The 11,312-nt window shown below is 46.9% G+C and overlaps 5 protein-coding genes across 5 annotated transcripts; 2 read left to right on the top strand and 3 right to left on the bottom strand.

Annotated features, from left to right (window-relative positions):
• Positions 1-618: 618 nt before the first annotated feature.
• Positions 619-3,077, top strand: BKA55DRAFT_693993 (uncharacterized protein; the record flags this gene model as incomplete). The annotated part of the gene is made up of 5 exons (XM_046199984.1): positions 619-984; positions 1,040-1,450; positions 1,511-1,819; positions 1,874-1,968; positions 2,021-3,077. 5 exons carry the CDS (start codon positions 619-621, stop codon positions 3,075-3,077), a joined length of 2,238 nt encoding a protein of 745 aa, XP_046045363.1.
• A 1,500-nt stretch (positions 3,078-4,577) lies between these two features.
• Positions 4,578-5,937, bottom strand: BKA55DRAFT_577628 (Mss4-like protein). Its single transcript, XM_046193624.1, has one exon. It carries the CDS (start codon positions 5,657-5,659, stop codon positions 4,847-4,849), a length of 813 nt encoding a protein of 270 aa, XP_046045362.1. The 5' UTR covers positions 5,660-5,937; the 3' UTR covers positions 4,578-4,846.
• Positions 5,938-6,770: 833 nt separating this feature from the next.
• On the top strand, positions 6,771-7,856 carry BKA55DRAFT_520555 (heme-containing dehydratase protein; the record flags this gene model as incomplete). The annotated part of the gene is made up of 1 exon (XM_046188433.1): positions 6,771-7,856. The coding sequence occupies one exon, from the start codon at positions 6,771-6,773 to the stop codon at positions 7,854-7,856; it is 1,086 nt and encodes a 361-aa protein (XP_046045361.1).
• Positions 7,857-8,099: 243 nt separating this feature from the next.
• Positions 8,100-9,026, bottom strand: BKA55DRAFT_520467 (uncharacterized protein; the record flags this gene model as incomplete). The annotated part of the gene is made up of 1 exon (XM_046188426.1): positions 8,100-9,026. One exon carries the CDS (start codon positions 9,024-9,026, stop codon positions 8,100-8,102), a length of 927 nt encoding a protein of 308 aa, XP_046045360.1.
• Positions 9,027-10,157: 1,131 nt separating this feature from the next.
• On the bottom strand, positions 10,158-10,473 carry BKA55DRAFT_693989 (uncharacterized protein; the record flags this gene model as incomplete). Its single annotated transcript, XM_046199983.1, has 2 exons — positions 10,158-10,369; positions 10,419-10,473. The coding sequence occupies 2 exons, from the start codon at positions 10,471-10,473 to the stop codon at positions 10,158-10,160; spliced, it is 267 nt and encodes an 88-aa protein (XP_046045359.1).
• Between the last annotated feature and the right edge of the window lie 839 nt (positions 10,474-11,312).

Below are 11,312 nucleotides of genomic sequence, written 5' to 3'. Positions count from 1 at the left end.
GTAGAAACACGTTCAAAGCTAGACTAGCTTGAGTTTGTCGTCCCGTCCCGTCCCGTATAAGTTAGTGAGTTGTCGTGAAGGTGACGCATTCCTTCATCTGTCAGCCAGCCTCAATCACCAGCTTCGTCAGAAGGAATACGCAAGTGAGACAGAATACGATCTAGATTCTGGATCTTTTTCTGTGTCTTGGCAGTTTTGGTCATCAGCCAGCCTCTGTCTGTTTCAATGGCTGAATGAACTAATAGTCTGATAACGTGCTATCCGTAAGAGTGCAGGACCATCCAGATTTTACCTAGTCACTCAACTAGCCTCACCAACCCCCGGTATCAATAGCCAATCTTGGCGAACTGTCGTGTATGCGTGAAACTACTCATGATCATTATCACATTCAAGAGGAGAGAGTTCATCACATTTCAGCTTCAAACTAGCAAGAACACGAGATGTTTGAGTGTTTACGTACGTCGTATGTTGCACGACCTTAGCTGAAAGTCATGAGCTCGAAAAGAGATAAATAGCCAGTGTTTCCAGTCCAGAGTTTGTATCATCGGAACTATTCATTATAACTCCGCACGAAATACCACACAAATCACCTTTACAGAGGCTCATATCTTTTCTATCATGGCAGACCCTTCAAAGCACGATGTCCACTTCGGCATCACTGGCATCCCCACCGAACACATTGAGCTCAAGACTGACAGAATCCCCAATGCGCCTGGAATGCCTGTTCGTCGAGAGATCAGCGAGTTTGCAAACGATACAACTCCTGAAGGTCGAAAGCAATGGACTCTCTATGTTCTAGCACTCGAGAGTTTCAAAGCCCTTTCTGTCGATGAGAAGTTGTCCTACTTCCAAGTCGCAGGCATTCATGCTTATCCTAATTTGACTTGGGATGAGGGTGAACCTGAGAAACAAGAGGATGGATACTGTGTTCATCAGAATTTGACATTTCCTACCTGGCACAGAGTCTATATGTTACTTTTTGAGGTATGTACTCAGAATCGGCACCTCTTCGCGAAATACCAGTACTCACATCGTAAAGCAACTTATTTGGAAGCATATGAAGATCATCATCAACGAGTGGAAGCTCGAAAAGGACGAAGACGCCGCCTGGAAAGAAGCTGCTAATAATTGGCGTCTTCCTTACTGGGACTGGGCTCGAGAGCAGGTCTACACCGAAGTTTTCGCTCTCCCCAAGGTCTTGACTACAAACTCTGTTGAGATCTTCCCACCCGCAAGCAAGGAGGAGCAGTACTCAACTATCAAGGAATATCCCAACCCACTTTATGGTTTTGACAACCCAGAGAAATATGGTGATACCGACGAGCCAAGGCCTTTTGGAAAGATGCCCGAGGACAAAGAGAAGTACAACATCCCTGATAATGTCCCTGATCCTAAGGAGACTGGGGGTATTCAGTTGACTTCAAACCCGGCCAATGATCAGGTCTTGCCTGTACGTGAACCCAGATGCTCCTGGATAGATGATGAGCATGGCCGCTAATTCTATTCATAGTGGAGTCTTACAAACAGCACGGGACGTTGGGCCGTTCAGATCAAGCTTGGGTCCAAGAACAGATACACTGGCCTCGATGGTGTCAACAACTTCACTGCTGCCAATCGATTCTTTGGTGCGGAGCTTATCGGAAGAAAGGGTGAGAAGTGGACCAAGTACAATCCTGGAAACCTGTCCGATAGAGTCAACAGAATGATGACGACTGGTTTCACTTCTACATGGGGCATCTTTGCATCGACAAAGTGGCAAGCAGAGGATCGAAACTCCAAGGGTTACATGTCCCTTGAGTCTATTCACAACGTTGTCCATGTAAGTGCCCTCACTGAGACATCTTCTAAAAACTGAGAGTTCTGACTCGAATAGTTGTTTGCTGGAGGTCAACACTTTGAAACTGGAATAGGTCACATGTCTGATGTACCTGTAGCTGCATTTGATCCTATCTTCTGGCTCCATCACTGGTTTGTACCCCTTTGCTAATTCCGTTAGATCTCACTGACAATATAATATCAGTCAAATTGACCGTCTCTTGGCCATGTGGCAAACATTAAACTGGGATCTATGGTGGGATACCGATGCCAGCCAGAATCCTCGAGACCCAAAGGCAAAGCCGAAGAAGATCGAGCCTGACGCTTGGAAGAAGGATGATCTCAAGCCATTCCGCAGATTTGACGGAAAGACGCAGTACTGGAACTCTGATGACTGTCGAGACTGGACTAAACTCGGTTATCAGTACGATGATCTTGTTCCTGATGCTGCATCCCTCAAGCCTGATGGATATCTGAACGAGGATCACTACACCACTGACATTCTGGCTCGAGTCAACCGCACATATCCTGGACCTGCTCATGTCATCAGCAAGATCAGATCCACTGACGGTATTGATATCCCAGATGGTCTGGATGAGACTATCGGCGAGCCTTTTGATGACTATGTTATCAATGTTATCTACGACCGTTATGCTTTAGGAGGAACATCTTATTCCATCAAGTTCTATCTCGGTGGCCCAGAGAACCAGAAGACCACACATTTTGTCGGAGAGAACTACATCGGCCAAGTCTTCACCTTCACTGGAAGTTTCTCCGAGACCGAGGGAGGTTGTCAGAACTGCAAGCGTCAAGCCAAAGACAAGGTTCTCTCCGTGGATCAGATTCCTATCACCATTCCACTTCTCAACCACATCTTCGACGCCAGCAAAGAGCATCCTATTGAGAATCTTGACCAGGTCGCTGAGTATCTCAAGCTGCATCTATCGTGGGAGTTCGTCCAACACGGCGGCCACTGTGTCAACCCTGATAGGTTTCCGAACACTGTTATTTCGGTTCTCAAGGGTGTTGGAGAACCACAGTATACTAAGCCTGACAAGAAAAAGCAAGCTGATATGGTGTCGATTGCTATGATGACAGATGCTGCTCTGGATACTCTTCCCTCAAACCCTGTGGCTGATTTGTCAGAGAAGACTATCAACTCACCTGATTCCCGGGCTCTTCCTCCCATCTATTCTAACTACAAGCCTGTTTTCGCAGCCACTCATGGAAAGAAGTATGGTCTGAGTAAGCCATCTGAGTGATCGCCGCTGTCTATGCTGGTTGCTTTTCTTTGGGCCTGCGGCCTAACTTTATTCTATCAATAGCTTTGATATTGGATATGTTTTAGTTATAATTCTCTAGTCACTCGCTATATATCCAATGATGATTGCTAAATCAAGATTTTGGTCAATTTGTGTGTCTCCTTGCAGCGATGTTGATGTTACTGTTGAATAGTCTCTTCTTCTCTGTCTCTCTGAAACTCCTGAACAGTGGTCCTCTTGATGTTAGAAGTTTTGATATTTCTACCAGCCCTGGGCTGCTACGGCTATATATCTACCTTGGCCACTACGGAAAGAGAAATACTCATATCGCTTATTCTGACAGCTAATTCGTCACAGGTTTATGTGCAACTGTACTTGAGCCCACCTTGCAGGGTGTGACACGCAAACTGACCGGTATGAATGCTACACCAACTGGCCAGACTGAGATCTGCTGTACAACTACTTGCTGGCCATAAGGTTGAACTTTAGGCTGCTAACACAGATGATAAGAACACGATAACCAGGCTGAGATCGATTAAGTGAGTGTGCAGCTCCGGGCCGTGAATCACTGTCGTGTCCTTCGTGATACAGGGTTTGATTCTCTTCGCCACCCAAAATCAAGACACTGCACAAACTCTTGTACACTTCGACTCTCTCTGTCTCTGTCTCTCTTTTACATTTAGTTTCTATCGTCAGAAAGTTCTGTGCAATCTTGCTTGTCACTGATCGGAGGGCTCATATTACATGCAAGTTCATTTTGTCACTCAACCCCCCTGTCGCATGATTAAATATTCTTGCCCTCCTCTGTACTCAATTCGAGGTTGAAGATGACAAAATGGAATCTGTATTCTTTTCCACCTGAAGACTTCTCTCATACATCCTTCAATTCAAGCAAAGTGCTGGAGCATCACGCTATCCCCTGAATAGATCGGAGAAATCGTGTTGAGGTTGTAGAGGCCACTATTCTTCTTTTATTAAAATAGTAGATGTTATTGCTTCAAATGCCTTCGCGAGTGAGATCTGGCGGGTCTTATATATGTCATTCTGTGAGTGAATCTCGGTCATCATCTCGCGCAGTGAGGGTGATTTCGGATCGAAAGTTGGCACGGAAGGGTGAAAGGGCCTGAACAAGTTGCTCTTCTGCCTGAAGAACTGTATATTCTAGCTGCTAAAATCAAAGACTTGCGATTCTTGCCTCGATATACTGACCATTGAAGCCGGGCACAATGTCGTGAGGAACATCGTAACCACCGGAGACCTCGTAGATTCATCACCAGTAGCATTCTGTCCAATGGTATACTTTCATCTAATGATGTTATAGGTTGTGATGGAGATTCGGATAGAAGTGGGCGTAATTCATAGGCATTTCTCAATACATGGTAAACAGACATCATGAGATTATATGATTTATCACGTGCTGATATGGGCAAATTATAGTTGACCAGCTTTGAGGTCTATAATAGCATGCTCACATCACAATTGCAGCAATGGCCATAAGGATTTGTCAAGTCATGAATTCGGATTGATAGAGCTATCTTTGAGCCTCTCTTCCTTTCATATCATTCGTAAGCGCACATTTCCCGTGTCATCCTATTCAACTGCACACCCAACTCCGTTCATCTCGTCCTGTCCCAAAACAACACACGCCGACGACACTGTACATTCTTGTTCAAGCAACAACCACGAGTCCTCAAAACCCCGCTAACCATTTCTCAAAACTTTTGTAACCCAGTCCCTCACGTGTTAGGTCATACATGAAATTGAAGTCCTTAGATCTTGGACTTGGCAGCGGTCCAAGAGGCAATGGCGTCCATCAGAGGGGGAGACAGAGCATCGTAGGACTCGAGGCCAAGATCCTTGAACTGAGCTCGGACCTCGTTGGCCTTGTCAGCGGGGAAGCCCTGCTCAATGATGGAAGAGACAAAGGCGGCGAATTGAGGCTCTTGCCAGCCCTTGTCATCAGAGAGCTCGACGTGGACAAAGTCGAGACCCTTGAAGGGGTGATCATTCTCAATGCGGCCGAAGAGATGAACGCCGCAGTCACGGCAGGCGTTTCGCTGAATAGCAGCGCTCTTGTCAACGATAGTGAGCTTGTCACCGTTGGCAGTGACCTGGACCTGATCGCGGGGAATGACAGCGACGATGGAGAAGAGAGCACCCTCGGGCTTCCAGCACTTGGAGCATCCGCAAGCGTGGTTGTGAGCGACCTGGCCGCTGAGGGTAACCTCGACAGGGTTGGAGGAGCACTTGCAGCGGAGCTTGCCACCGGAGAAGTTGGGCGAGCCCTTGGTGATGCCGTTCTTGAGGCTGGGGTGGAGGTTGTGAGACATCTTGTAGGTAGTTACTGAACGGTAGATGGAGGTGATTACTGCTGCAGCTGATACTAGAGCGGCGGCGACGGCGATGGGAGTTTTATTCTTTGAGATGATGTTTCGATGAGAGGATGAAGCCATTGCCAAGGGGGAAAAGAAGAGCCGAGGGGAATGGGATGGAGAGAAGACTTTATATACAACAAGATTTACGATAGACACCCACAGGCGTCTGTGTTCAGTTATGTACTCTGATCCCCCGCAAAAAGACATGTATCAAACGGTAATTTTGACTGTATGCAGCCATAATCGGCGTAAGCGTAAGCGTCGAGACCGAGATGCCGAGTTATCACCATTGTCCTTCACTGTGTGTGTAACTGTTGCGATGGCGTTTTGCGGGGAATGGTCATGGTTCAGGGACAATCGGGGGCTGGTCCAGGGTCCGGCCGACGGTCATCGGAAGCCGATTCCGTGGCCGTGCCCACTGATAGGTCACTGATAAGATAGGTGATACCTGAATCTGGAAAGACAAGTGAGAGCTGAAGACGATAATTGCTTTTAGAGGTTTCTAGAATATCTGGTACTGTGTAGCCAACATCGGCCCATCGTCCGCATTACAACTTATATCGAGGGGTAAGCAAAACATAAAATGATAGGATAGACGATCGACGACCCCTCTTGGACGTTGTAATCCCAATCTGGGCGTTGTTACCCCATCTCCCTCTTACTCATCATCTGATCGGGATAAATATATGCGGTCCCGGTAAATACTGATGGTTCCCGGGTCCCATCCCGAAGGCGTCTCGTCTCACATAACTAACAGCCAATTGGTATCCAAAGATAAGATAACACAAGACCCTTGAATTTTAAAAACGTTTCGAGAATTGCGTGATGGGAGATGTTCGGAATTTCTGGGCCCCGTTGTCGGAAAAGTAGTGGGATATAGAGTTCCGAGATGCGCCGTGGCGGCCGCGGTTAAGCTGCCAAGAGGAGGGGAAGTGTCAATGCTGAGAGAGGAGATATACTTTTTATATCCTGTATTCGCAATATTTCGTAGGATGGCATCGTGTGTTACGGCGGTGATGGTAGATGCCGAAGTTAGAAGCCGACGCTGATGCCGTAAAGTCAGACAGAATGACAAGGGAGGGTCAATTCAAATGAAAGACACGGTAAGATCCACGACTCTTTCCCATGAGGAATCATGTCGGAAACATGGAACATCCAAATAATGCGTGATCATTGAAGGGCGTGAATCCAAATCAGGGCAACCTATCAAATGGCGATCCCCAAAGGTAACCCCGACCTCCACCTCGTCACTAAACCTTCGCCTGTCTACGACGAAACAAAAGCCGCGACGCATCCTTGCTAGAATTGAACTTGAACCATGTCCTGTCCAGCGCGTATCTATCCCTTCCGCAAACCCGAAGGTCACAAGCTTCCGATCCCACGATGGCACCTCGTCCTCCCAGATGATGTCACCCATGTTTGCACGGCATATATCGGGGTTCAGAAACATTCTGACGGTCGAGATTCTGACCTTGCTCGAGATGAGGCTACAGAAACAATTCAGTCATGGGTGAATGGCGATACTGGACCTGCGGCATATGAGACATTCGCGGTAATTGATGGATGCGATATCCAAGAATCTACAATTTGGGTGTGTTATTGGTCAGACAAGGCAAAATATGAGAAAGGTCTCAATGGCCTCTCACTAAAGTCTATCTACTCCCAACTACCAGAAACAGGCCGTGCCTCAGTGGGCATCTGGCGAGAGGCGTTCATCACAGAGTTTCCCCGCCTTGAAACAAATTACTCAGGCCTCGATTATCTCCCTGGTCTCGCAAAACTTCCTGGCGCAAGTTTTCCAGAACATACACTCTCGGCATATTGGGGCGCAGCGAGAGACAGAATCCCCTCATCTGCCTACGATCTCTTCCCTCCATCAAATCCAACTCCACCAACCATAATTCCTCAGGGTTTTGGTCAATATCTTGTCGGAACAAATGCTGAAAACCTAGCTCATATTCGCTCAGGACAGTTTTGGGAGAACTGCGGTCAACAGGAAGCTGACTCTTATGACAAAAAGCTTGAGCCCACTCTACACTCTGGCCTACAATATCTTTGGGAGAATTCACCTGACACCGGTGCTTTGGGACTGCGATATCTCAGAAACCAAGATCCCCCAGTTGAGGAAACTCGACCTCGAAAAGAGTCGTGCGGCGCTGGCTTCTTCACCAATCTCGAAGCCCTTGAAAACTGGGCAAAAAGCCACAAGTCTCATCTGGCTATATACCGCGGTGCACTAGCTCACTACAAGACCTTTGGAGACGAAAGGAAATTCCGAACATGGCATGAAGTTTCTGTTCTCAGGGCAGGAGATGCACGGTTTGAGTATTTGAACTGTGTGCCCGAGACAGGACTTATTCGAGGCGTTATTCTCAAGGCAGAGAGCATTGAGCGACAAGTGTGAAGGTAGGGTATATAAGCAAAAATAACGAAATCTCTGAGCAGGGCATACTGTTATATATAAATTCAACTCTATATACCAATACCGAAGAGTGGTGTAGTGGTATACGTCCTAGAACCTATAAACCTTCTTTAAATCCGAACCTAAAATCCTAAAAATCTCTCCCACTGCGCCACTCTTCGTTTTTGCAGGTCGCAAGTTCGAGTCTGATGAAACCATTCTTTTATTTGAGCAATTTTGGGTATCTCAAGCTCTGGTGCTGTCGCGTCCTGGGACGTCGGTCTTGACCCATTGTTCAAACGTGGTAGGCTCCAACTGGGTCTTCAACCATGCAAGATCCGCACCATAAGATCTCTCGCCGATGAAGCTGAACATGGTGTTTAAATCTTTGGTCATCCAGATGATGAGTCGTGTCAGAAGGCCGTAAGTGACAGGGACGCCTTTGCCGGTATGTTTGATGAAGATGTCGTCAATGTCCTTGAAGCTCAACTCCTCACTAGCAATCGAGAGAGCTTGGTTTCGAATTCCGGCCCTATCAGGACGGACAAGAGCTTCGACAGCCCATCTTCCAATATCTTTCGTTACGGTGACTTGCATCTTCTTTCCCCTCATGTTCTCTCTCCAACCCGTCATGCAGAGTTGCCCTGGAAAACCCCACCAAGCATTATCAGCGAACCAAGTCGGACGAAGGATCGTGTATTTCATCTCTGAATTAGAGCAGGCGTTGATAAGATGTTTCTCGATGAGGAATTTGTCGGAGAATGTCTTGCAGTACGAAGGATCCTTATCGCTGAGTTCACGGCCCCCTCGATCAACAGAAGAGTACACAAAATACGGAATACCATTCCTCGTAGCAGCATCGATGAGCTCCTCTGCATCGGTGACTTCAGTTGGTCCATGGGCTTGAGCGAGGAAGATTCCAGTTTTGGGAAGGATGGCCTTGTCCAGCTGTTGGAGAATTAATTCGGGGTTATTTAAGTCGCCAGCAACAATATTGATGTCGCCATACTTCTCACGGAGTTTGACGGCTCCTGGTCCAGAAGCTTGTCGAGTAAGTGCGTAGACTTGCTTTGGTCTGATTTTGATATCGGGATGAGTGAGGAGGGCATCGACTGTTGCGCCGCCTTGACGACCAGTTGCGCCTGCGATGAGAAAGTATTTAATGCTGGCCATGATTATAGCTTGTAGTGTCTTGTTGTTTTCATGAAGAACTGGAATTATTGACCTTTTATCTTGTTATATGCTCCATCTTACGCCCTCATATTTGGCATCGTATTCTTGAATATCCTATATTTGGTGCAAGCCATCGATAACGTTAACACCGCAGGTCTCTTTACTGGGTGTTGTCCGAGAATTACTAATATGGGCTTATTCCAAGACGTGTCATAATCCGCATAAGCCCACGGCCGAAAAAGGTCTCCGCGCGGTAAGAATAAGCTCATGATGAGGCTCGATCCCAAAGTGGAGTTACCCGCGCGGGTTGAACCATCAAGGTCCTTTAGTCTCAACAAACGACCTCAATCTTAACAAATCCCCTCAAAGAAACAGACAGATCTTGATGGCAGGAAAGTAACAGATCGTGGCTGCAACTTAATCGACTTGTTTCACGATCAACGGATATCAAAAGGGCAAGGAGCTACACCCAATCGTCTTACACGACGCACAAGATCTACCGCGCGTTAGAGACAGTGCGGAACTTGGATGCGACATGGTTGATTGCTAAGCACAGCGCGCGGCGGCTACAGTCTGTCTGTTACTTGATACCGATTGCAAAGTGTTTAGGCCGAGAAGCGGTGGTATCTGTGTGCTGTGCCAGACCATATATATCTGCACTGAGCCTTGACAGGGACTACCGAAATGGCAGACTGCCAGATTTCTGTTTCTCCAAGTTCGTGTTGAATGCATTGAAATCTGTATGTTGCTATGATATTCTCTAAGCCCTGGCAGTTCGTTTTTCTTATGCTATGTGATGGGTCAGTTTCCAAGAGGGAATAGAGAGGTTTGTGGTTGTCAAACCAGATTTCACGCTTGGGAGTGCAGGCCAACTAGCGATATCATGACTCATATGTGCATGGCATTATGTGAGTATGACAGGAGACAGAACATGCCCTTTCATTGATTGATAGTTCTGACGGATACAAAAGTCTACCGATATTGCGTGTGTCTGTAGTTCCAGTTCTAGGATCCATGCAATTTGAGACAACTCCGTGCTCGACTGCACTTGTCAAAAACCCCATCACAGCAGCCACAGTTCCTCTATGCAGTCCAGTCTAGATCCCTCCAACCCAAACTCCATCGAGGCCATCAGAAGTTCATCTCCTTAGTGAGTTCTTTCGCGGTCTCCTCCAGAAGTGACTCCAAAGCACCTTCGGCGGTCGAACGTTCGATGCTTTTCAACAGGACACTCCCATGCCCGCAAGTGTGGGGCGTGGCCACGGCGGCAACATACAACTCGCCACGTTTACAGACGAAAAGCTTGGTGTTTGGTAGACTGGCGTAGAGAGCCTCGAGGTTCACTGGCAGGTCAGCTATGTAAATACTTGCTGGCCATAAGGTTAAACTTACTCTCAACGAGCTCCTTCAAGCGTACGGCTTGCTCGAGATTATCGATGGCTGCCATTTCGGATGTCGATAAGTGAAGAGTGTTGTGTTGTATCAGGAGATTTGATATGACTTGATTTATCGGGTTGGTCAAGGGCTTGGATAATCTGACAACACGGTTGAATATCAGAGAAAGTTGACTTTGGAGAAGCTATCTCGGAAGGAAGTTCTACAGCTTTATATGTTTCTCAAATATGATTGTCCTCTAATCTATTCTTGCTGTTTGCCAGTAGCTTTTCTTTGAGCTTCTACCTACGGCTGGCATGGCCAATTATCTACTTCATACTGTAGGAAACTTCTCTTTGCTACAGCCAAGCATTTGCCTACAAAAGCGCAGGCAAACCCAACCTTTGCTACTTGTCCAATGGCAAATGCCTCCTCTATGGCCTTCTCTCGTTTACCTGCAGCAATCATCGATCCCATGCATTCAGCCTGATAGTACAGTCTTTTCCGATTGTTCTCTACAGCATTTTAGATCGTGGTTTGTCATATTCATAGGGATCGACTTGCATTCCATGCAGATACCTTTCAAGATGGATGGGTACATTTGATGATGTTGGATCGATAACATTACTTAACATCGCATGGAGTAGTTTATCTCACTATTTGTTAGTTGCCATTAGCGGCTAAACCTTACAGCTACATGTCAATACAGAAAGTGGGGCTACTGATGGGAAACCCAACCGCCGAGATTTCGGCGGAGCAAGATCCGACGATGACTTACAAAGCCTCAAAATGGTATGCTTTGCAATGGAACAACAATTTGTAATGAAACCACGGAGGAGGCTCTTCTTGTTTACCTTCAAGATGAGCATATATAGCCTCAAGACACAACTAACCTTTTAATCAACACACTCT

This window comes from Fusarium redolens (genome assembly GCF_020744475.1).
Source record: "Fusarium redolens strain MPI-CAGE-AT-0023 chromosome Unknown BKA55scaffold_15, whole genome shotgun sequence".
NCBI classification, from domain to species: Eukaryota; Fungi; Ascomycota; class Sordariomycetes; order Hypocreales; family Nectriaceae; genus Fusarium; species Fusarium redolens.
The sequence above is the reverse complement of the archived record's forward strand: the minus strand, read 5'-3'. Positions and strand labels throughout refer to the sequence as shown.